This window comes from Festucalex cinctus, chromosome 20, assembly GCF_051991245.1.
Source record: "Festucalex cinctus isolate MCC-2025b chromosome 20, RoL_Fcin_1.0, whole genome shotgun sequence".
Taxonomy (NCBI): Eukaryota; Metazoa; Chordata; class Actinopteri; order Syngnathiformes; family Syngnathidae; genus Festucalex; species Festucalex cinctus.
The window spans coordinates 18,443,035-18,470,427 of NC_135430.1; the positions used below are offsets into that span (position 1 = coordinate 18,443,035).

Sequence of the window (27,393 nt, forward strand, 5' to 3'; positions counted from 1 at the left end):
TTACTTTCCCCTTCATCTGACCGTTAGTGTGGATTTTAAACATATCAGGGCCAAAACATGCCTTATGAAAATTAAACTGCACTAAAAAAAACAACAAAGTAGCCACCAGGGGGTGCGATTGGCTGGAGGGTTATAAACAGTCTTTCCACAGAAACGTCCCGCTGTTTACAAAACAAACACAAAATGGCAAAATACAGGCTTTTAGGGCAAAATCACCCCCACACGTTATGAAAAGCCCATATCTATAAATTGAGAAGTAGTTTGTTTAAATCCTGTATTTAAAAAGTCAATTTTCCTGAGTGAAACCGGCAGACAGCCCCTTTAAAGAAACATGAGGACAAAATCAAACAAAACCAAAATTAAACCTGAGCCATGACAAAAGTAACAAAATCAACCTAAACCCAACTCTGTGTGAAATAATCATTTCACTTATTACAGTCCTAAAACTGCTAAATTTCCAAACGCGATGGGCTGTGAGAATACTTGATACCACAATGTCAAATCTTTCAGTTTCCATGGCAATAGCCCAGTTTGAAGTGGGAGCTGAAACAAACACAATCTCTCATCCTGTTGTGGAGTTTGCCTGCTAACACGACCGCACAAATGTGCTAATTCTCTTTGCGCCTCTTGCGTAATATCCCTAATATTCTTCGTCTCCGCGTCTCGCTTATCTTTTTCTTTCTTTTTTTTTTTTCATTTTTTGTCTTTCTCTCGCTGCCTTCATCTCCACCGAGCTGCCGCGTGGACGCGTGCCTCCGGCGCACGGGCTTCCCTACTCATCATCCGCCTACGCGGCGCACTCGGGGAGATTCCGAGCAAACACAACAACACTGGCGGGTGCGCGCGCACCCACGCGCGCAGACGCGCGGCTCGCACATGCGCTCACACCGGCAGACTGCAGAGGAGCCCTCAAAGTCTGCTTCTTAGTCAATTATTCAGCCTGCGTCGGCGAGTCTGCTTTTTGTAGCCATGTGCGCGTTTAACACGTTTGTACATGTGTGCGAATATGAAAAGGTGTTTTCATCCCGAGCGGCAGTGAGTCTTTTCATCAGCCCGCTCTGGGCTTCAAAAGCTCATTAAGGGAGAAATTGCAGGGAAAGCTGCCGGTGGAAGTGCCAGTGATGTCACTAAAAGCAAAGATGGTTTGACAACAATTACTGATCGATCGTGTCGAACTTCCCTCTGATATATTTGCAGCAATATTAACTCATTCACTGCCAATGACGACTATAGACGTCAAAAATCCAAGCAAACAGCCAGTGCAAATTTTGACAAGAAATTTGAATTTAATTTTAGTTATTCATTGTTTTCATTCATAGTTATTAATCATTGTCGTTATGAATAACAACGATGACAACAATTTCATTGCTAAGTGCTACCATCGTGCGTAGAACGGATTCCTGTTACCCTACAACACGGGCGTTGACGTTCTTGTGATCGGTCTTGGTCTTACTGAGACCACATACTGGGTCTAGGCCTCCAAAAGTCAATTTTAGTCGACTAAAATTGCTCTTTATTTTTGTTGCCTAAAATTGGATTCAAACTAAAATACAATCAGGTGACTGAGTTATGACTAAGGCTTTAATTAAATTGAGTCAGAAGACTATAACTAAAACTAAATTATTTTTTTTTATATTAAAATTTGAATTTTAAATTTTCTTTTTTTTTTTTTCTTTTTTTTTCAAAATTAACACTGGCTGTTTGCTTGTATTTTGACGTCTATAGTTGTCATTGGCAGTGAATGAGTTAAATATATATTAACTCATTTGCTCCCAAAGACGTATTTATCCGTTTTTTTGTTTTGTTTTTTGCTAGAGCATACAGAAGGCTTTGATGCCGCCTCAGAACTGAAGAGAATGCTTGAAGCAATGGTAGTTATTACAACAGCAGGTGGCAGCAGAGTATAAGAGATCCCAGGCCATGTTGCAAAAAGCTCTTTTCCCTACTCTTTTCACCAGGAATGTGAATAATGATGAAACTTAGATTTTAATGCTAATTAAAGATCACAATACTGTAAAAAAAAAAGAGCTCATACTAAAAAAAAGCTCAATATTGTGCTTTTGTACATAACAGCAATACATATAAACGAACCTACAGTCTCTAATAACAATATCGAGGCACTTACTTGCTCATGAAAGCACACATTGATCGCTTCACAAGCAAATTCGGTTCCCCTTCGTCTGACAGTTAGCATAGATTTGAAACATAGAAGACCAAAACATCCCTAATGAAAATTAAATTGACATTTTTCTTCTTTTTGAGTATTTTTCTAGTCTTAGACAGATTGAACACTAACAGTCACTATGTTAAATATGTATTTTTTATTTTTGTTAAAAAAAAAAACATCTCTTGTTGACCTTAAAACATATTATCTCCTCACGACCGAGCTGTGATTGGTTACTTGAGCCCTTTGTGATGTCATTTTTAGTCAACAGCAAGTTGCAAAATGTGTTTTTCAAAGGTACTAATTGTATGTGAAAAATAATGAAAGTATCAAATTAATTCTAGACAAAATATGAACTTTTTATTGCTATAATGGGATAAATAAGTGAAGCATCCCTTTAAATGATAATGCTGTACTATATTTGGCGTGAGTCACAGTCAGCTGATTGTGGTCAAGGTCTCAACTAGTCTTGCATACCAAATAAGAACAACTGCTGAAACAAAATAAACCTGAAAGAGTTTGCGAAGATCGCCTAAAATGGAATCCAAATGACGCCATTTTTTTTTTTTTTTTTTTTTTTTTTGACAAAATAATGACCTACCGGCCTCATGTTCCCTGCCACAATCATCCTCTCGCTGTATTCTAGTTACTGATGATCCCAAATGAATTCTGCTCGTCGCAGCCGTCTACTGACAAAAACTTTTTCTTGCCTTCAAGAATTTGTTGTCATTATAATAGACGCGTTTCACGTGAAATAGGGCCTTGTTAGTGGGACCAAAATGTGTTTGCAGATTGCCAAGTACTGGCTGTCCTGCAAAAAAAAAAAAAAAAGGAAAACTTTGAATCGTAAATGTCCCTTGGTACCTCCTTCCTTTGAACATCACCATTTTTTTCTTCTTCTTTTTTTTTTTTATCACAGTGTTGAGGAAATGGATTTCATTAGGGAGTTTTATGGTTTCTCTCAGGCTATATATGACTGTGGTGTTTCTCAGAAGTTCCGAGTCAAAGTAACAGGGATATTGATACCTACGAAAAAGTTGATTCCGTGTAAACACATATATATGTCCAGAAAGTCTTTTTTTTTTTTTTTATCCCTTTTTTTGTGTGTAATCATATCTATCTTTTTGGTTCCCATAATCCATACTGTGCTCCCCTTTATTTCTTTTTTATTATTTATTTATTTATTTATTTATTATTATTATTATTATTATTATTTTATTATTATTTTTTTACATTTTTATATTTTATCATTTTTTTATATTTTATATCATTATTATTTTTTTTATTAGAGCTCAGTTAAAAATCCCATACTCTTCACCTTAACCGGATACGTCAAAGTCTCACCAGAGTCGCGAAGGTCGGGAGACCAGAGGAAAGATCAAAGGAAAGAAAGATGAAGCAACGTGAAATCCAGCACCAACTAAAAACCACCTGCCACCCACATGGTTACAAAATAGGGGTGTGCCAAAAAAAAAAAATCGATTCATAAAAGAATCGAGATTCTCACTTATTAATTGAATCGAATCGATATTCATATCCAAAAATCGATTTTATTTAAATTGGAGTTGTGCATATCTGTAAATTGAAGCAGAAATCATTTGTCAATCAAATCATTTTGAATCCAAAATCGTTTGAATCGAAAATCGATTCTGAATCGAATCGTAGACCCAAAAATCGCAATCAAATCGAATCGTGAGACAGTCACAGATTCCCAGCCCTATTACAAAACCTCTATGCCAACCCCGGAAACTTCAAAATTCCAACAGATTAGGGAGATCTCAAGAGACCAGAGAAAGACTAAAGGAAGGATAGATGAAGCAGAGTGAGATCCACGGACACCAGCCTCCTCTCTGTATCACTTGCTTTCTCTTCCCGATTGCAACTATAACCATCTTGTTCTCCTTCAGGTCGCAAGTTCGTCATCGCCAACGCACGAGTGGAGAACTGCGCCATCATCTTCTGCAACGATGGCTTCTGCCACATGTGCGGTTACTCGCGAGCCGAGATCATGCAGAAGCCGTGCACGTGCAACTTTCTTTATGGACCCGACACCAAACGGCTGGCCATCGCTCAGATGGCGCAGGCCCTGCTGGGCTCGGAAGAGAGGAAAGTGGAGATCAACCTTTACCGCAAAGACGGTAAGGAAAACATTTTCTCTTTTGAGTTTTGTGTGAAGGATTATTTTTTTTTTGCAGTGTTTGAGCATTGAATCAGGATGAGTGAATGAATTTGAACAATTTGTGTGGCACCATTCCGCAATAAGGTCCACGGAAATTGCCAATAATTTTTGGCAAATTTCTTTATTATCTAGTTTAATTGTATGAAATCAAATTGGTCGCTAATTGCCGATAATTTTCAGCAAATTTCTCTATTATCTGGTTTATCTGTTTGACGTCAAATTGTTTGATAATTGCCGATCATTTTTGGCCAATTTCTCTATTATCTGGTTTATCTGTTTGACATCAAATTGTCTGATAATTGCCGATCATTTTTGGCCAATTTCTCTATTATCTGGTTTATCTGTTTGATGTCAAATTGGTCGCTAATTGCCGATAATTTTCAGCCAATTTCTCTGTTATCTGGTTTATCTTTATGACGTCAAATTGTTTGATAATTGCCGATAATTTTTGGCAAATTTCATTATTATCAGCTTTATCTGTATTAAATCAAATTGGTTGATAATTGCCGATAATGTTCTGTGAATTTCTTTATTATCTGCTTTATCTGTATGATGTCACGTTGGTTGATAATTGCCTAATTATCGGCAAATTTCTTTATTATCTGGTTCATCTGTATGGCACCAAATTGGTTGATAATTGCCGATAATTATCGGTGGATTTCTCTATTATCTGGTTTATCTGTTTGACGTCAAATAGGTTGATAATGGCCGATAAGTATCGGCCACCGATATTATCGTGCATCCCTAGCAAAAACCATAGGATCGTATTTTTCCACCAATTCATGTGCTCCGCATTTGTTTATCCGTAATACTTGTTTTGTGCCTGCTCATTTTGCATGCAAGCTGTTGTGCATGAACGACTTGACTACTCGGTTTTGATATGCTAATTTTTTGTGTCTCTGTGCCAGCGATTGGCTTAGATCGGCCTTTCTCATATTTATAGAGTTGTCTTCAAAGCAACAGAACTCCAAAAGCAATTGTTTTGCTTTTTCTTTTCTCAATAATTTCTGTTCACGTGACGTAAATTTGTCATTCTATAAATATTGCCAAAAGAAGGCGGGGCAAGCTCACAGTACTGTTTCCAATGACGACAGCGTCATTATTTTTTGCACTCATGACTGCTGGACCAGCACCAGATAACAGGACGCTCGTATTAGGCAGCTTCCATGGCGATAAACTGCGGCCATTGTACTCGTGCTGGCGAGTCCTTGAGCCGTTCAAAGCATCTGCCAGACATTTTGCACCTGCGAACAGACGCGAGAGAAGACGAGAGACAGATGGAGGGAAATCGTAGGGAAGATGAAAGGGCCTTGCAAGGAACGAGAGGGCAAGAAGACATAAGAGGCCGGAAAACAACATAACGGGCAACGTGAGGAATCGACCGAGGAAGCGAGAGGGAGAAAAACGGCTACAGTTTGAATGTGTCGTTCTCACATGATTGGAGCACGATGGGGGTGGTCAGAAGAAGAAGAAGTAAGAGGCACAGATAGGTGTCACCAGCTGGCTCTTCGTGACACATTTTATGTTTGTACGCTTTGTGTTAGAGCAGTGGTGTCCAAACTACGGCCCGGGGGCCATTTGCGGCCCGCCATCCATTTTTTTTTAGTGGCCCGCGACGTGTGCAAAAAATGGCATTTGACTCACTTCAAATAAAATAAAAACAAAAAAGTTTGGAGATGGTTAAAGTTAGAAGGGAAGGTGTCGAAAAATACAGGTGCTATTAACTCATTCACTCCCAAAAACGTATTTATACGTTTTTTAGGTTTTGTTTGCTAGAGTTTTTGTATGAAGGCTTTGATGCAGTTTCTGACCTGAAGTGGTCGCTTAAAGCGATGGTAGTAATTACCAAAAAAAAAAAAGGTGGCAGCAAAGTATAAGAGATCAACCAGGTCCAAGCTCTTTTTTTCCCCCCAGTATTTTCAACAGGTTTGTGAATAATGATGAAACTTAGCTAATTCTAACGCTTATTGCTACAAAACATAAAAACAGATAAAAAATATACCGGACTCTTTTTTTTTTTTTTTTTTTTTTTTTTTTTTCTCCTGATGAAAGAAGAGACACATTTTTCTTTTGGTAGGTTCCATGTTTTTTATATCAATAGAACATGAAAATGGCTGGGAGTGAATGAGTTAAAGGTTATTTTAGTTCACTAAAACTAATGAAAAAACTAAAACTAAAATAAAACTATTTCATTAATGAAATAAATCAAAAACAAATATGCTTTAAAAAAAAAAAAACTAACTGAAACTACATTTTTCGTTTACAAAACTAACTAAAATAGATTCCAAATAAAACAAAAAAAATAAAACTATAATTATAGCAAAAATGTCCTTGGTTTTAGTCTTTGCTAATTAATTTACTGCCACACGTTATAAACACAAAACAAAAAAAATCCACAGTGCCAGTCGCTTTCGAGCATTTTAACTCATCTGTCAAGGCAAAAAGAATATTGTTTGCCTTTACTACATATACAATATGGCTACAAAATTAAAGATCACATTCCATTCATCGGAATTTTACTAATCAGTATTAATCGTCGTTGGCAGTCAAAGAGTTAATTATAATGCACAAGCCTTTGAGGATGATTTTAAATGTGACTTTTTAGTAGATTTATTTTGATATAAACCGCAATTTTGACGTCATAGGTGGTCCGTGTTTTTGATTCCACAACTCATTGACCAGGCAGCGCGCGCTGCACTGAGAACTGCCTTATCTCACATATCGCATGATTTTCCAATATCGTGCAGTCCTTGTTGCAGCAATAAAAATAAAATAATAATAATAATAATAATTTATAATGTACATTGTGCTTTATTGTGGTTTATAATCATTGAAAAAAAAACAACCTAAGCTACTGCTACTGTACTCTGTTTTAGTTTTTCCATGAAGTAAAATGGCGAGTATTCACCGTTATCACAGCTTTGTTTTGTCTAGCGCTTCCGATTCTCAGCAGTATGTTTCGTCTTCTTTCCTCCTCCACTTTGCTCTGGTGGTCAATTTTCAGCTGCGACTCCTGCCTGTCGATTTGTCTGATAGTGTGACGTGTGGATAAATGCTGTCAGTTTTTAAGGTCAGCCATCACAAATATTTATGCTTTTTACAAGGGCTAAGAAGATCTGTTTATCATAATTAAGGTTCTTCCAGCATATTATGCTCTGAATGTGAAAACCAACTGGTGAACAAAATTGTTCCCAAAAGCTCAAATTGTGTCTCTGAAAGTGCGAGTCAGACAACCCCTGCAAAAAACTGCGTATGGACTGACACAGACATTACTCATTCATATTACAAGGATGAGACACAATGTCACCTCTTCTTGTCCTCTCTCCCACCATAAAGATCATCCATTCACAACAAAGAACAAACTTTCCATGATATCACTTTTAATTGTCACTCTTTGCTCACAAGCGTCGTGTTGTTGTTGTTGTCGTTTTCGAACGTATCCGTGACTCAGCGAAAGGCACTCATGGATGACCACGATTGGAACTCGTACATGCACACGCGCGTTTGGGCCCATTTATCTAGTGCCAAGCTTAGGCATGAGCCTTCACCATGATAGATCTCCCCTCTCGCTCTCACGCTCAATTGTCCGACGCCGATAGCTCACTGGCTTAATCAATCATGCTCTCCAGGAAACCCACACACACACACACATACACACACACAGAAAGTGAATGTGGGTGTGGGCTTAGTCGGGAAAGGGATACCGACCTAGTTGGGTGTTACTCCACCGGCAATGTTCCACATCCCCCGTCTTTTGCTTTATTGATTTTGCATTGAATTTGAGTATTAAAACTGTAACCATTGATGACGAGAGTTGATAATGATGGAGTCTCGGGATGGGATTTTCGGCTCTTTTTGGCTCTTAAACGACTCTTTTAACTATATCTTTTATTTGAAATATTTACGACAAATTTACCATACATTTTGATAAATGACTCGATGAACTAAATATTGCGCTCTACTGAGTGCAAATAGCAACAATTATCAAGCAAAGAAAAGGATTTTTTTTTCTCATTTTATTGAACAAATTAATCGGCTCCATACAAAAAACAAAATTAAAACTTCAACCAACAACAATCAAATAACAAAAATAGTGAGTAGTAATTTAACTGCAACAGCAGCAGCGAACAAAACAAACATGAGCGACTCACCAGGTCCAGGATAAAAGACCTTGCTTAATTTTACATTTGCATTAAAAAAGAATAAATAAACATATCAACTTGGACGGGCTGATCTGGCTCCTTCTCTCATCTGATTTTAACCAATTAAAATGTCTCCAAATTGTTACTGAGTTTTCGGCTCATCTTGTACAAACCGCGTTTGTGTGTCGTCCTTTCCTCTCCTGTTTTCTCCTCCTCCTGTCTCTCTCTCTGTCTGCGGCTGCGCAGACGAGGCGGAGCATGTGCTCCGCGTCCAAGTGACCACCTCCCCCACCCTCCAATCTCTGAGACACTGCCAAACCTCACAGGTAGACGGAGGGAGGGAGGGAGGGAGAGAGAGAGAGAGAGAAAATGACGGAACCGGCTCTCGACGGAAGGTGCCGGCACTTCGTACCGGCTCGTTCGCGACCGACACATCACTAATGGAGTCTACTTTACCCAAAAAGACGGAAACCCCTCCATTCGCTCTTTTGCCTTTCTCTGCGTACACTCACAGCGGACAATGAGGCGCTCTAAAGTGTTCACGGCAGATTTGACAAAGCTCTTAGACCAGTCCACATAGTTTGTTTACAAAAAGGACTTGTGAAGCAAGTTTGACAGTACTTGTTTGGACATTCCGAATTATTCCCGTTGCGGTTTTGAAGCAGCCCTTTCAAAGTGAATAGTCGTGAATATTCAATGTGTGATGTTCCTGAAAAGTCAGACAAATCTTTTCCTTCACTTTGCCATCGTGTCAGAGGAAAAATTGCTTGACAATTGGAATGAATTGCGCCGCTCCAGCTTGGGTGTTCCTTAGCGTTGTTATTTGCTGTATATTACCAATCCATTCAGGTGGAATTGAAAAGGAAATTGCTTTTGCTGGTCTGCGCAATCAGCGGTGACATTTTTATGAGTGCCAACAAGAAATCAGCGTCATGATATGAAAATAATCGTGGATTTTAACAGTCTAGGCTCAGACTTCGTCAGACTTTGTCATGTGTACTGAATGCGCTGTCACGTTAACATTGAGAGCCCACTGGAACATGTCGCACTGTATGACTGGGGGGGGATTCCTGATTGCCTAGCAGCAGTAGTTAAGCAAAGTACTTAGACGTGTGCAACCTCTCGGGAGGGTTGTCATTCTCTGTCACCTGCCATGGATCATCCCACCTACAGCTAAGTGCTCCTAACATACAATTAGCATGAATGCTGCCCACTCGTGAAGTTTCATTAGGTTGTTTTGGTCAGAAGAAGAAGACGACATATAATGAGGGCTTTTGTTTGTTTATATAGCACAAGTCAAGCAACAGAGATGTGAACTAGACAACACAGGGCCATACAACTGCTTCGTTCTCAGAGGAGAACTCGTGGTTTTTGTCGGTCTGCATCCAACAACAAAAGACTGATACTGTACATGAAAATCTTCCTCTGTAACTTTCTAATGAAATGTCTGTCTCAAAAATGATACATGATTTTTGAAAATACAGGTTTCATTCGGTCTTTTCCACTTACAAGAAGTAACAGAAGAACTACAGGAAGCTAGGCTAACCGTTAGCTTATCTGGTAATTAGTTTGTACTCCTCTCTTTGTCAGTTTTTTTTGTAAGTTTTGTAGTGAATGACGTCGTAGACAAAGGCTAAAAACAATAATACTGCTTGCTAGCAGTGTCATGGTCATCAAAGTCGCGGTCATCTGTCTCCTGACAAAGCGGCGCGCTTCCGGTGTTAGCATGCGCATTCCCCGTTATTAATGACACCCAAATAATTGATCATGACACGTACGATTGCGATACTGCTGGATCGTGTGTCTGCCTCATTAGTCACCTAATGTGGTATGCCGGGCTGCTTTGGCATGCTCACACATTCACACGCTGTGACACATAGCCGGCGAAGACGCAACAACATGGCGTCCCCCCGAACAACACGGGCAACGATTCATTTGTTTATTGGAGGCTAACAGCAGTATCAATATTGATGCTAAGTACACAGCGGCGACCTTTCCATCTGTTCATTCGCAGATAAGGAACCTAATGTAATTGCGGTAAAGAGTCAGTTTAATTACCTTGTGTTGTATACTGGTAATCTTGTTGAGAAGGAAATCATCGAGTTCTTTCGCAGTCTTCTGGTTGCCTAAGAACAGAGACTATAAAGATGAAAAGATGAGGTAAACTAATGTCAAAATCATCACCTGAATTGTGTACTGGCAGCGTGTGTGCAGTTTCCACTCAGTGACTGTGTGAGTGCGAATGATTTTCTGTCTCCATGTTGTAACTTATGATTGACCGGCAATGTCCAGAGTGTAGTCTACATTTTCACAGTAAGCCACCTGAGATTTGGGACCGGTTCACCACCGTCCTTAACTGGATAAGCAGTGAATGAAATGGATGGATGGATACTGTGAGACTAAATGAAATGAAAGAATAGACTTTCTCCTTTCACCAGGGAAAAAAAAAAAAAAAAGTTAGATTCTGCCATTTTCCGTTCTTTTATAATCTAGGGTAGAAAAACCGTAGGTTGCACAAAATGCAGCCATTTCTTTGCACTGGACTCACAAACTGTGCTGATCTCATATCTAAAATGGGACCTCTTTGTCATCCACTTTTGCTGAAAGGTTATGTGCAAATAAGTGGACATATAATACATCGCGTATCCTCATACAAGACGTGGTCAGGAGACCTCTGGACCACTCCAAACAGGGAGTTGGTCATCTGTGTCTTTGTCTTTACGCTATTTGGTTTTACCTTGCCTTGGACCGTCACTTGAAATCTCAAAGTACTTGGTGTGTTGGGGACACTAAGCCATCATAAGTTGCCTGAAAGGCGTAAATGTAGACACATTTAAACTAACCTACCAACCAACCAACCAACCAACCAACCAACCTCTTTTCATTTGGACGGAACTTGATTGTTCTTCTTTTAGATGGATTGGTAGACAGACACTTTATATATCCCGAGGGAAATTCCAGTTCCAGAATTCAGCTGTAATAAAACAAGTCATGAAAAGAAAGTCAAACTAAAATCTAAGTGGTAAAAAGTAACAAGAAGACTGCATATAAACTACAACTCATGTCATCTCACGACGCAACCTTGACGAATGTAATGACGGGTTGGTCGTGATCAGCATGGAGACTCGTCATCGAATTTGCTCGCTGGGTTGGACAGCGGTGGCTTCTTGTGTTTGATATAGACATGAACCAATTCCAACAGACAAAAGTAGTCCTCATATTTGACTATCCACGTTATAGCTGATACACCGTCCTCACATGCACATAAAAGTGGCATCGAAACATCAATGTGGACGTTCACCGAGTGATCCACACTCGTAATAGGACCCCGAGATGAGAACGGGGTGAAAATAAACAACATCCAAACGGGTAATAGCTTCACTCGAACGGATTGAGCACTTAATTCGTCTTCTTGGCAGCGCGCCATCAGCGCCTGTCAATCAAACCCCGCCGTTGCGCGTGGACCCTAATATCAATCACCCGTGATTGAGTCGCCTCCGCGCTGCAAATATCTTTCAAGTAGAATGTTGAATTGGAGGACGTCCGTAATAAATCCAAATTTTTTAAAAAAAAGAGGCCAATTTTAATGTGACGTGTAAATTCTTAACTCATTCACTCGCCGCCATTTTCACATTTCGCAATCCCGTTGGCTCCCGGCTGTTTTACTGGATTTTGACTGATTTTGCAAGGCCCACGGAATATTGTGTTCTACTGCTATAAAATCATGGAACCTATCAAAAGAAAGATTAAAGTCTCTTCTTTCATCAGGAAAAAAAAAATATGTTTCGATCTGTTTCCGTTTTGCAGCAATTGGCATTAGAAGAGAGCTAAGTTTCATCAGTTTTCACAAATATATTTAAAATTGTAAGTAATTTACTTTGCTCTACTGCCACCTGCTGGCCGTTTGTGTAATAACTACCATTTCTGCAACCGTTCTTTGCAGTTGAGAGGCTGCATCAAAGCCTTTTGTATGCTCTAGCATAAAAAACAAACAAACAAACGTATAAATATGTCTTTGGGACACTTAGCACATTAAAAAACGTATTTATACGTTATTGGGAGTAAATGAGTTAACGGCTTGATTATAAAACCCCAATTTCAGCTTTCTTGATGTTTTTTTGGGGAAAATAGTCGGTTATTGTCGTGTTATCTCACACTGACTGGGGGCTTTGTTTACCGAAAGAGGCTGAACATAATTCCACTCCGTGTGACAGGTGGGCAGTGTGGCGGATGGAGTAACACAAACATGTTTTAATGTGCTTACCTAATATGTGTAGCTATGGAAGCACCCCCCCCCCCCCCCCCCCCCCCACACACACACACACACACAAATGCCATCACTATACACAGTATATTCAGTTTGATGTGCTTAATTTTCTATCATTCCATAAGTATCTCCGTCACTAATGTAACTTTGTTCAGTGTATGTATGTATTATACAAGACATTAATTAGCATTACTACTTTATATTTTTTAGTTAACTGCAGTCCCTCACTCCCAATGATGCAACTGCGAGAAATTTTCGAAACTTTCTTAATGGTCCATAATAAGTTGAGTATCATGTATGACACATTTTAATTTAAGAGGAAATTGAAACCAGCACCGGAAAAAAAAAAAAAAAAAAAGTGTTGGTATGACAAAATTTGGCATTTGCTTATCGATAGTGATGACATATTGCGGAAGGTCTGTTAAGAGGATGTTTAATAACCCGGTGCAGCTAATGATGTCTAACGCATAGCGTATTCGTATGCTTCTGAAATCTCGGCGTGTGCGCGTAAACGCTTTATCTCCTGAAATTGCCTTCCTTTGATCCGTGGCGTTTTTTTTTTTTTTTTTTTTTCTTTTGTCGTTTTTCAATGTCGCCGCTGCACGGCAAAGTCAAACGCATCAGCACCAACAATGACACAAACATGTCATTGGTGTCAGTCAGTGGGCGGGGCCTTTTCCAACAAGCTTTAAATACCGACGCCGATGCGTTCTCAGTGATGTTTACTGGAGCACTCAAGAGGCAGGGGAGATTAAATATAGCACTTGGTTAGATTCAACTTATCGGATAGTATGTCTTTCCCAAAAGCTTTTAGGCCTGAATGTAGCCCAGTTTAGAGGGAGGTAATGGAACAAGATGGATGTAAGATAATCGAACTGATGCAAAAGAGTGCTTTTTTTTTTTTTTTTTTTTTTTTTTTTACTCCTAATAGTAGCTTTTGGAAAAACAATTTTAAAAAGTATTGTAACGGATTCTCCTTCAGCATATTTAAGACTTTGTGGTCGAATAATGTCATTTATGTGGCAGAATAATGAAGGAGAATGCACAGTGGAACCTCTGTGGTTGAATAAACAAATTTGAACAAACAAATTAATGGCAACCAAACTTAAATTGACAACTTAAAGCGGAAGTCAAAAGTAAGCATTTCCTGCTTATGTGACCTCACTAGTCTAAACATGGCATTCTGATTAATATTACATTTGTGGAATATGAGTTATGAAGCAAAATCCAGCCATTTTAATCCATCTCGGGGCGGCCATTTTGCTACTTGCTGTCGACTGAAGATGACGTCAGTGTCGCTCAGGCAACGACCAATCACAGTTCACCTGTTTTCTGAAGCTGAGCTGTGATTGGTTGTTAACATTGATGTCATCTTCAGTCAACGGCAAGTGATGGATAACAACGGCTGGATTTTGCCGCTTAACTCGTGTTCCGCTAATGCAGTGCTTCACAATTATTTTCTGTCGTGCCCCCCCTAGTAAGAAGAAAACATCTCGCCCCCCCCCCCACCCCACGCAACTATAAATAGTATCATTTGTCTATAAAATTGTTATAAGCACACCTCTGCATAACACTGTATCCATAATAACGTAAAAGAGAATTAAAAAAACTTACAACAAGTAGCTTTATTAACTGTAATAGAAAAGATTTAAAGTGCATCTGAAATTCAAAAATAAAATTAAAGACTTAATTAAACTATAAACATTTTTTGACTGACCATGTCAAACCATATGATTAAAATCAATAAATAATAATGCATTCAAACTGATCACCAACATTAACTCAGTAGCACAATATTAAAACAACAAAACAAAACAAAACTTTAACCTGCAAAACAAAAATAAATCATTTAATTTGTGCTGATTTATTTTTTTTTTTTTCGGAGAATGCTCCCTGCGCACACTCTGCCAATAATGAGACCGCCACTGCCCCCTAATGTAGTGGAGGTGCAATTGCACTTTATTCTAGGACAGTAAAAAAAATAAATAAATAAATAAAAAAATAAAAATAAAAAAACATGTTCCCTGAGGTCAAACGCGCCCCCCTTGATGGAGCCTCGCACCCCCCTGGGGGGGAGGGGGGGAGGGGGGCGCCCCACTATTTGAGAAGCACTGCGCTAATGCAATATTAACCAGAATACCATATTTAGACCAGTGGGGCATATAACATATAATTTTTAAAAAATTGGGTTGACTTCCTCTTTAAATAATAATTCTAATTATGAAAAAAGAAACTTTAAGAATTCACACCTTTCAAGATTTTGTAGCGCCAACATGAAAGTAATCAATACATTTTTATTTTTTTTGTTAATCCATCACTGGTGCTGCTACCAGTGCATGCAGGCGGCTTAACTGAATGTTTCCAATTGACAGACTTATGGATTTTAGTGCAGAGAGACCTGCTGTGTGCTCCACAGACAATCTTTACGTTTCCTATATTTGCTGTTTGCTCAGCCTCTGCTTTGAAAATATGCTCACGCCAGGCTGCCCTATTGATTTCCTGTGGGGATTCCAGCTGCTTTCGAAAGCGCTCATCCAGAAGCCGCAAAGACTCCACGGTGTCATGCTCGAATCCGACCCCCCCCCCCCCCGTTGACGATATACGCGCCTCGGCGCCAGGTGATATCCCGCCGCTGACCTGCTGACTTCAGATGGACAGATAGCGCTTGATAGCGGGTGAAACCCTAGCGCCTCGTCGCCGCTAATCCTCCGGCCCCGACGCAGTGACGGCGCACGTGAGCCGTGACTCGCCCGGGGCCCCGTCCGCATGCAATATTCACCACTCGCGGCTCGGCGTAGCTCAATCGGCGGCTTCTGGAATTTATGGCTCGCGTTACACGGATCGGAGGCACTTTCGAGGGCTTTACAAAGTTTATAAAACAAGACCAATACAAATGGAATCTAAACAGAACGCCATTACCAAAATCAATAAAGCTTTGTATGTTCATCTTGAATATGAATCTTTCATTCAGGTCACGTTGTAACTATGTGTTGGGGATTTTGTCTCCTTGAATGGCTTTTTATACAAAGAGCATCTTTATTTTCTAAATGTCACGCTGAACGACCCGAGCGTTTAAGATATGACTTTGTGATTTACTGATATGCAACATGTCACCACCAATAAGAGTGGATTACTTGTTGAGCTTGTTGATCCTTGCTCCAACTAGCTGCGAGATTGTTCCTTGTCCAGCCAGTTTGGACTATAAGATTATGGAATTAATGTGGCTCATGATCTATGGATTTGTTTTATATCTATATTCCATTATACAATCTAGTTCTAGATTATAAATGTATAAACTCTTCATTATCTGCTGGTCCCTGCATTCTATTATTACATAATCAGCCTTTACGAACAAATTGATGGATGACTTCGCCTGGGTGAAAAATATGCACTGAAAATTGTATCTATTTTTTGCGCTTTATGTAGCTCTGATGGTGGAATTTTTGTGGGAAATTATCGAGAGAACCGCAAGTGCAAAATGAAGTTTGAAGTGATGGGATTGGAAGTGTTGGCGGAAGAAGCAAACTGTGTTGAACTCTGTTTTTAAATAAATTCAGGCATCAAGCCACAAGTTTCTATCCATCGAGATCTATTCACCTAAATGAAAAACAAAGATGTAGATTTACTAAAGGTTTGCGTCGCCTTTGCGAGGCACTAACCGCTAAAAATGCAGCAATCCGGGAGCGGCTAATTCACTAAACCCGCATTTTACGATCATTTTTACGTGCCAGATGCATACTGTACGCCCACGCCAACCTCTGAAAATATATATTTTTTAAAACGATCGCACCAATAAATTGTATGCCAGTTTTGTGGGCGTGCTTGCGCAATATCCCTAGTGGGTATCTGGGCGCAGACTGCGGGTGCAGCTGTTGTGCAATATTCCGCGCTATTAGCGGACGCAGCGCGTTCTTCGTGAATCTCCCCGTATGTTTGTTGGCTGGGGATCAATACTCCAGGAAGCCAATCTCCAACAGTAAAATGTTTTGTATTTGTGCTTGATGATGTGTGAGGCTGCTCCTTAATCTTAACCCCAGTTATGAGGATGCTCCATCATCCCTTTGGCATTTCATCAAACCATCTATTCTTTCTTTATTAAAAAAAAAAAAAAAAAAAAAAAAACACCGTCAAAATGACTTTGACATTTAGCAGGCTTTATTGTCCACTCCCAAAAAGTCATTAAGTATTTTTATTGAGATTGGATACTCGGGTAGAATAACAAGTGTGTTGTTGGAAGTGAGCTCGCTGCCACTTCATTAATGGAAATTACTTTTAAATTTGAAGCAACTTTGAATGAATCCTTTACAGTAGTAGCTACACATTTGTGAAAATCAAAATCATACTTAGAGCAAGAGACCGCCATTGATTTGTGTACTTGGTATTTCAGAGCAAGTGTGACTCCATTTGTACTATTCCAGTAAACGGTGGCACCTGTGTCGGGTAACGTGTCACATACAGCCTCCATAGAAGCGACTATAGGTTACACCCCAATGCCTCCGGCCCCATGCATTATTCTGTGGGTGTAAGTCCATACTGTATGAAGTACGTCAGCTTGTCTCCGATGACACCATCTCCTTAATTGCCTCAACGATCCCTCTCCTGCTTCATGCTAAGTCTATCCCACTTCAAAGTTTCTTTTGGCCGGTGTTGTTTGACACTTGAAACGAGGCCAATTTGAAGAGCCAAGAAGAGGCTAACAAGGGATCTGCTGACAAACAACTGTACCGGTGTAATTGTTGACTATAAATATGGGGTGAAAACGATACGACGTGACCTCGGACTGGAACCAATATTGACACAGAGTTTGGTGTTTGTGCATATATATTAGTGACCTCTCAAATTAAGAAACTTCATCATTTTACCCTGATCAGCTCAAAGTCATGTGATCATAGCGGGACATCCCTATTAAATATATACATATATGTAAGGATTTTGCTTATTGAAGAAATTGATACTCAACATTGTCAGTCGTAATAGTCATGAAATGTTTCCTGCAAAATTTATATACAGGATTGTCTCAGAAAATTTGATTATTGTGATAAAGTCCATTCTTTTCTGTAATGCAATTAAATAAGCAAAATGTCACACATTCTGGATTCATTACAAATCAACTGAAATATTGCAGGCAACTTTCATTGTTTTAATATTGCTGATTATGGCTTTTTTTTTTTTTTTTTTTGCTTGGTCTGAGGAAATATTCTAATATTTTGAAATATGATATTTGAGTTTTCTTAAGCTGTAAGAAATAATCAGCAATATTAAAATAATAAAAGGCTTGCAATATTTCAGTTGACTTGTAATGAATCCAGAACGTGTGACATTTTTTCTTATTTAATTGCATTACAGAAAATAATGGACTTTATCACAAAATACTATATTACAATATTTTCTGACAGTCCTGTATGCATTTTCTTAACATCATTTCCATGCTTGCTGTTAGCCATTAATCTTTGATTACTTTTTATATTAGCATCATTATTGTTAAATATTCGGGGTGTCAGATGATAAAAAACTCATCGTAATTAATCACATGACTTAAATAGTTAACTCACGATTAATCAAAAATTTTATATCTGTTCTAAATGCACAATAAAATATGTTTTTTTTAAGTTTCGTACTCTTAATGTAAAAGTGGGGACAAAAATGTTAAACTAATATCTTTTAGTCATCGATAGTTTTTTCAATAATTCATAAAATTGAGTTAAAATTAAAAAGATGTACTTGACTTGTACTGTAAATGAGTGTGATACTGATTTGTGTTGAGGTCATTTTTCTGCCACTAGATGGCATAACTGCATTTGTAAGACGTCTCCAAAAATATATGCATTATTATTAAATTTATTACTGCTAAATTTTGATGTGGACGTGTCTGCTTTGTGACTTTCCTCCAGTACAGGCTTTCCAAGTAAGGGGCGGTCTTTAATCGCAGGTTAAATGAATTAGTGGCGTGAAAGGAACTTGAAATCAAATCAAAATCAATTGTAGCGAATTCAGCAGTCGCGACGTGGGACGGAGACGTCACTGTGAGTTCCACTCCATCAAACCGTTACACATTCATTGCAAAAAATAGGAAAACCTGTTTACCGTCCATTGCATTTCACTTTGAGGATTAAAGTTGACCTGTGTCGAATCTTAAAGTCTATTTCTGGAAGGGGACTGGAGTGAATTGATTTTGAGTCGGCACTCTTCAAGGGAATCGAAAGGCCAGCCTGTGCTATGATACCTTTTTGGATGCATTTGCCTTTGGGTCTTCGCAGGATAGTCTTGTTATCACATCTTTATTTATGACTGCATGAAGCTGGACAAAGATGATGCCATGTGAATCGGGGGCGGGGCTAGGAGAATGAAACGAGTATCGGCTTCTCCGATAAGTAAATGGCCCTTCAGTTAGCCGACCATCTAACAAGCCTGCAGGATGACGATAATGGCTGCAGTGTAGACTGGATCGCTAAATGAGCTCCATCAATATGTGTCCAAGTTGACAAATGTCAGGCTCGCCATTTCTTATCATTTCAGAACAATCTGTTACGTTTGAAATTAAGGTTGATCAAAAGTGCAAGATGACTAATTTTGTGTTCTGACTTGTCAGTCTGGATTCCTTGCACCTTTAGAGGAATATGATCTCCACACGTGAACTGTTATAAATAGCGCATCAGGGAAGAACTGTTTGATCTTTGACGCCTTCAATGCCCAGAATAAAATATTCAAATCAGACGAAGGCCATCTCCCAGCAGAGAAAATCGACAGCAGTTTACCGTATCAATCATACCGCCTTTTCATTTAAGTATATTCCGCCCCTGTTGGTTTATTTCCTCAGCAAAGCATCAATCCATATATTCATAAATGTGCTTCTCTGCATCTGAAGAGTAAATAAGGCGTGCGTTTAATTAAAAGGAAACATCTTCTTCAGCTCATTTGCTGCAGTAAAGAAAATGTTTCTCTACCTTCTAATAAAGTGTCATTTGGATAGAAGATGGTTCTAATGAACTGTCCAGACCAGATGCTACCCATTATAGAGGATTCATCAATTTCGGACGCAATGTCTGCACATATAAAAAGATATTAGCCGAGACCAGAGGTTCGCTTCCACCCAAATTTTATCTCACGTGAACTCTGCCCGTGGCCTAATAAATTACAAATGACACGTCCAAATAGTTCCCGTTTTTGGATGATTGCATGCACATTCTGAAAATATTCACAGATTAATCTGAAATTTCTTAAAAAAATTTTTTTTTTTTTTTTTTATCAAATCCTGACAGACACATTTTAGAAGTCATTTAAAATGGTCGTCATTGCACTCAAAATGAGCAACAATAGTTAATTTTAGGGAACATTAGTTTTGGATTATGCTGAAGCATTCCCACAAATGTTATCGTGATTTTTTTTTATTCTCCACACATTTACAATGTTCAATTTTCAACTAGCTTAAAAAATTCACGCCTCCCGGGGTACATTTATATCATCTGATTCCACATTACTTACAATATTTTCACAATTTAACATTTAATATCAACTTTTCCCCATTCATTTTCAATGGGACAGACATTGAACTTTTACTAAGTATCACTTTCCACGCCCTCTTCCATACATATAACTGGTACTGCTCGGTGGCAAAGTTGGTGCCTTGTCCAGTAACAGGAGGTTATAATTTCATAATTTATGTCTCAATTTACTACATAAGCATTCCACATGCATTCAGGTATTAGCATTCAGCTTTCAGCATTCCCACGCAATTTCTCCAGAAATTGCACTTAGTCTAGTTTTAACTCATTCACTGCCATTGACGGAAAAAGACGTCAAATGATTACATTTTTTGCTGGGCTGGCAGTGAATGTGTTAAATGTTACTGATTTGTGACTAATTTCCTTCCGGACCTCCATTTCCCCTGGAAAACCAGCTCGACTTTACAGTCGACATTGTCGCTATATTATCCATTGATCCGCATTCTGTACTGCTTGTCCTCATTAGGGTCTCTGTTGAGCTGGAGCTTTTCTCAGCTGACTTTGGGTGGGATACACACACACACAGGAAGGCCAGAGCCGTGATTGGCTTGTGAAGCAGAGGTGCTAACTACAAGAACACCGTGCTGCATCATTTCATAACAGTGTCCGATGTTCGTAATTTCAAGTGTATATTCATGAGAACGGGAGTCTCATTTTATCGTCTGCAGTAGTTGGGAGAGACGGTTAAACTTTCTGGGCTGCTCATTGAGTTTGTGTGTGTGTGTGTGTCCTGCCCCCCTGAGTTTCTTGCTGATTAGAGCAGGTCTCGCCGTGAGCTAATCCAGCTCTCATGCTCTTGCTCGGCTAGTTTGGGCCACAGGGAGCAGAGGGGAAACACTCAATCAATCCCTCCTGCCTTTTGGACCATGTGAGAGGTCGGTCATGTCACACCTCAAGGTGACTGCAGCATACATAATTGCAGACACATGCGGTGAAGGACTGAAGCACAGTAGCAAAGCTTGTCTCATCAGACCGCATCTAAACTTCATTGTTATCGGATAAAGTTTGTTGGTAAGAAAGTAAACGCGGATCGTCCTCTATTTACAGGATTTATGTGAAACATAATTTGCGCGATAACCCATGTGACACGTGTCTTTGTATGCTTTAGCCAATCACAGCCATCCAAACTGATTGCCGTAGTTTACTATCAAAGTGGTACATTAAAAATATGTATGTTACTTAGCAATTGATCAATGAAAGTTCTCTTTAACATTGATTCCCAGCCATTTTCACTTCGCTTCCAGCTGTTTAAACGGATTTTGCCACAGAATATTGTGTTCTATTGCTATAAAAACATGGAATCGACCAAAATAAAGATTAGAGTCTCTTCTTTCAACTAGACTAAGTTAAGAAGTGCAATTTCTGGAGAAATTGCGTGGGAATGCTGAATGCTAACATTTGAATGCATGTGGGATGTTTATGAAGTAAATTGAGAGATAAATTTTGAAATTCTAATCTGATGCCAAGTATCAGACACCTGGTAATGATAAGTTATATTTATGGAAGTGGGCGTGGAAAGTTCAATGTCTGTCCCATTGAAAATGAAAGAGAAAAGTTGATATTTAACATTAAATTGCGCGAATACTGTAAGTAATGTGGAATCAGGCAATACATACCCAAGGTGGCGTGAATTTTTGAAGCAAGTTGAAATTTGAACGGTGTAAATTGGAAGTATTATGTGGGAATTGTTACGCGACAAAAAAGTGCGGAGAATAAAAATCACAATAACATGTGGGAATGCTTTAGCATTTCCCACAATTAGGAAAAAAGGTATGTTTGTATCTGTTTCCGTTTTGCAACAGTAGGAAAAAAAGTTGCATGGACCTGGCTGATCTCTTATACTCTGCTGCCTCCTGTTGGCCGTTTTTGGAGTAACTACCATTGCTTTAAGCAACCTATTCAGGTCAGAAGCTGCATCAAAGCCTTCTGTATGCGCTAGCATAAAAAAAAACATGAGACAATGGCAATGTTTAAAATAGAACGCGTTGAGATGTTTTTGGGAGCAAACGAGTTAACTGTTCATCCCTAAAGCTGTCACAAATATCCCGTGTCGAAATCATCAGCGGAAGTCCATAAAATGTTGAAGTGGAAATGAGCATTGCAACTAATCTTCCGCACTTAATTGCACTGTTAATAAGCAAAAGCTTCTGCCAGGAATATTGATACACTCGCACAATATTGAAAATGATTCTCCAAATAATTAAATATACTTTCCGAATTAAACTCTGGAGGTTTTGGGGGCTCATTTGTCAACACGCGTGCATATGCATTATTACCCAACTCATTTCCTCCGTCTCACTCATCTTTTTCTCACTTTCACTCTTCAAAGTGAGTGTGAGCTGATATGGCAATAAGCAGGATGCATGAAACTTTCGGAGAGCAACACAGTGTAATGGGATTAATTGTAATTGTGTGTGCGTGCGTGCGCGCTGTGGCACCTCATGCATGGTGGGTCGAGGCTGTGTAAATGCATCCGCTCAGCAGGATGACAAAGGGAGACGAGGACCGACTGTTGACCTTGCCTTCGCCCCGTGTGGTCTCTGTTGAAGCAGTTGTCATGAGGAGGCACCATGTTGTCATGCTTGTAATCACGTTACAAAGTGTGTGCTCACATGTGATTATGGTGTCCGTTCGCATACGGCGGAGCAACTTTACAGTAGGTAAGATAAGGATGAGAGACTTTTTTTTTTTTTTTTTTTTTTTTGTAATTGCATATGAAGTAGAATCGTTTTTGTGAGCGTTCCCGACAGCAGGTTGGTTTGTGTACAGTTGTGCGAAAAGTATTTTATTTTATTTTTTTCCTCCAGCTGTTACAAATTGGCAGGCAGGTCCCGCTAATGGCAGTCCTGTTTCTCATTAGCGAGACCATTATCACTCCTCCATTATTTAATTGATTTGAAGCCATGTCCCGTTCTGTCATCTGCTGCTCTGCTCGCCTTTATTTCGGGTTTAGCGCGCACGCTGCCGGTTTCGTCGTTAGCGAGCGGTCGCGTTTGAAAGTGACAACTAACAGATGTGAGTCGTGAATATGCTCGCTTTATTTATTTTTTTTTGTTCCATATTATTTCGAGATGGAAACTATTTTAGGCGTATGTCTTTTTCAGTTATTTTTTTTCATCAATACGATAATCAAGAGCTCTATTTTCACGTCCGGCGTATGTCTGCGCAGAGGCGGGTTAGACCCGATGCTGATAACACTGGGGAACACAATTGTTGTTGCGTTAGGTCTGACAACTGCTTTTAACACATTTTTGGATGCGGAATCCAAAACTGGTTTCAGTTTTTGAGCTGGAGGATCACCGTTTTCTTAGAACATATATGAAATAAATGTGTATGTATGTAAATAGAACCACAAAAATGGAATAGATTACAAGCTTTGAAAAGAAACGCACACAAAAACGGCATAAAATGAATGAAATACAGCTTATGGTCACAAGGTTAAGAGGAAAGCCAGCACTAATCCTCTTAATTCCTACTGTAGTAGCTTTCAGTTTGCCAATATTGATATTACAGACCTTTTATATATAATTTCTTATCATTCAGCGTGATATATTTTTTCCCCATTTTTACGAACAACATTAACAATGTTTAAATGTTTATGAATTGCCTGTACCATTAATGAATGTTTATTCATGGTCACAATTTGACCCTGAATGAGATCTCTTCCTCCGCAAAAAAAAAAAAAAAATCATACGCAAACAAATCTGAGCAGTAACAAATCATAATCGTATTGTCCGCTTCCACTGTATTGCCTTCACCGTTTGCCAATTGCCTTTTTAGTCTTATTGTGCAAATGTTGCAATCAATCAAAATAAAATCTGTAGCTTTTTTTTTTTTTTTGTGGGGGGGGGGGGGATGATATTGGTCTTCAAGCCCCAAACACTTATTGATTCCGGAATATTGTGCTTTTCCAACACATAAATCAAAGTCACTATTATAGCTAGAAAATCGCGTTTACGCAGGAAAGAAGCACAAATGATGTCATGGAAGTGGATGTTAGAATTCTTTAAGCATCCAATCAGATTGCTCCAATTCTCACAAACCATATTGGGAATAATTAGCATTTATTTGGGCTTTGCTCTGATATACTGCTCAATTCATTCATTTAATTCGAATGGGAACAGTAATTTTGCCTGCATTGTCTTGAAATGTCTTCTTTTCCATTTGTTTTCCTTGTCCCTTGCTGCTCTTTCGTTTTGTTTACACAGAAGATAGTAGACGTGTCTCTAATCTTGCTGCTGCGTAATTTAGTATTGTGTAAACACAGTAAAAGTGTGGGGGGGGGGTGTCTGTCCAGGCCCAGACAGGACCCGGACAGATTAAGGTCTTTACAGTAGAATGCGTCTTTATCTCAGCATCCACAATCAAGTCTCATTTCCTCTTTGCAACGACGTCAGATAACACAATTACTGCGAATTAGAACATGTCCTGATTACGTGCACAATGCAGGCCTCTCAGTACAAAATGGCCTGTTATTTCCTACAGTGCGCGTTCATACGACGTGTAAAAATATAAACTTACAAACAAGCGCGTAAGAATCGTAAAACTCGTCGCGCAAGACAGTAAGAGTGCGCCGGACGCTGCAGAGGAAGTTCCTAAAAAGACAAAGACGGAACAATAAACACGTCAGCTTGTTGCTTCCCGGTATCACATTATCATTAATTACAGTGGCAGCCTGGAGGCGTGAACACACAAACAAGCTACTTAAGTCTGTGAAATATTAAACATCTAATTGGATAAAAAAGTTTGGGGCTCACGCCAGGGGAGGAGAAGTTAACTGACTTTCCTGCTACTTTTTTGCATTTGTTTACGAGTCGCTAACACGATTGCTATTGATTTGCCTCATATTTCCAGTTTGTGTACTGCATTTTTCTTTTAGTTTTTAGGGCTGTGCAACGAATCGAAAATCAGCTCCCACATATCACATTTGATTTGTGTCACATTTGATACATCCGGTCACAATGCTTTAAATTCCAACATTTATACTGTCAACAATTGAATCATAAACAGACATATCAAACGTATTAGTAATGAGAGAGAACATTTCCCACTATTAATAAATATATTTAAGTCATAAGGTTTGCTGTAAAAGCCATCAGCTTGGTGATACTGCCCTCTAATGGATTATCCGTGGAATGCAAGTGTCAGATCATATACGTCAGGGTTTTAGTGGGGAAAATGAAATACAGGACTCAAAATGTCTTGAATTTAATATGATACGTTTGGCGTCATCGGATTTTAATACTAATTTAGAGTTGTTTAGATATATATTATATTATTTTATATTATCCATCCATTTTCTTGACCGCTTACTCCTCACAAGGGTCACGGGGGGTGCTGGAGCCTATCACAGCTGGTTTCGGGCAGTAGGCGGGGTACACAATATATTATATTATATTATATTATATTATATTATATTATATTATATTATATATTTGCACGTTTTTGACTAATTTAATAAATTTTGTTTGGCCCAAAAGGAACGTGCATAATTATAGTGTTGCAAAGAAATGTTATTTGTCTTAATAATTTTTACATGTTTTCTTGTTTGGTACCAAAAAACAAATGATTGTCCGAATTGGGATTTCATTTATTACCAAATGTGGTTAATATTTTCTTCATAATCGAGCAGCCTTAGTTTTTATTTGACTGAGGACAGTCAGAATGGATACAATTTAGAAACATTGGTGCATACCATGGCATGAGCCGGTCTTTGTAATATTTGGCATAAAAATTGGATTCAGCGAAGCTACGAGCAGAACTCAGAAGACGCCCACTTTAATTAATTGGGCACAGAGTTGCTCCATTCATTCTTATTGCCAGCTTTCCAATAGATTTCAGCATAATGGCTCCACACTGCAGTCCAGGGGGGCGCGTAATCGTGTCAAGGGTCATTCATCAACAACAGCCACCCGTCGCGATTTGGCAATCGGAATAATGTTCTTTCGCTTGGAAGTTTTTTTTTTATTTTTTTTTTTACATGCTTCTCTGGTCTTGATTTCAGTGTCACTTAAAATATCTATGATCATTCTGCCCTTTATGTGCTTTCCCCTCCTCACATGTTGGAATGTCGAATTGCTCTTCATGAACACGTGCCCAACATTTGTCTTGCGCTCGTAGCCAAATGGAATTGGCAGATGCTGCGGTGGCTAAGTGTGTAATTCAAACTGTCTGTCTGTCAGGTGCACATGACCCTGCCGTGCCGGTCATAGCTCTTCTTTTTTTTTCTTTTTTTTTTTAATAACCCCTAACTGCTACCATCGCCAGTTCTAAATCTGCCCCTCTTTAATCCATGGCTTGAGAATCAATCAGTCGCAAGCTGCAGCAAAGTCAATGATGGGTTAAGTATGTGTTGGTTGGTTTGTTTGCGTAGTTGCAGCTGTTTTGATACTTTAAGACTTAGCGGCCATGTTCCTGTCATCGCTCACTCATGACGGAAAAAAATAAATAAAATGCTTTTTGGGGTGGTGTTGGTGGGGGATGCAGTTTTAAACAGTGCAGTCCAATTGTAGCTCGCTGCTACTCCGGTGTGAATAATGATGCCACCTGCTCTCTCCTGACTGTCATCCCCAACCACCTTTAACTCATTTGCTCACAATAACGTATAACGTATAACAATAAAGTATAATGTTTTTTTTTAATGTTCTGTGCCCCAAAGACGTATTTATACGTTTTTTGTTGTTGTTGTTTTTTTTATGCTAGAGCATACAGAAGGCTTTGATGCAGCCTCTCAACTGCAAAGAACGGTTGCAGAGATGGTAGTTATGACACAAATGACCAGCAGGTGGCAGCAGAGCAAAGGAGATCAACCAGAGCCATGTAGAAAAAAAGCTCAATTACTTTGAATTTTAAATAGATTTGTGAAATCTGATGAAACTTAGCTCTCTTCTAATGCTAATTGTTGCAAAACGGAAACAGATAGAATAATGCTTTTTTTCCCTGATGAAAGAAGAGACTTTAATCTTTCTTTTGCTTTGATAGCAATAGAACACAACATTCTGTGGGCCTTGCAAAATCAGTCAAAATCCAGTAAAACAGCCGGGAGGGAACGGGATTGCTTCTGTGGAAATGGCGGCGAGTGACTGAGTTAATTGGCCATTAAGAAGATGAACAAGTGAAGATGTAAAGTCATACATGAG

The 27,393-nt window shown here is 39.1% G+C and overlaps 1 protein-coding gene across 5 annotated transcripts in view; it reads left to right on the forward strand.

Annotated features, from left to right (window-relative positions):
• Window positions 1–27,393, forward strand: part of kcnh2b (potassium voltage-gated channel, subfamily H (eag-related), member 2b) — a 141,056-nt gene that overhangs the window by 11,976 nt on the left and 101,687 nt on the right. For all 5 annotated transcript variants that reach the window (XM_077508365.1, XM_077508366.1, XM_077508364.1 and 2 more), the window contains one exon: window positions 4,072–4,302. In XM_077508365.1, coding sequence (XP_077364491.1) covers window positions 4,072–4,302 — 231 coding nt within the window. The remainder of the gene's footprint in view (window positions 1–4,071; window positions 4,303–27,393) is intronic.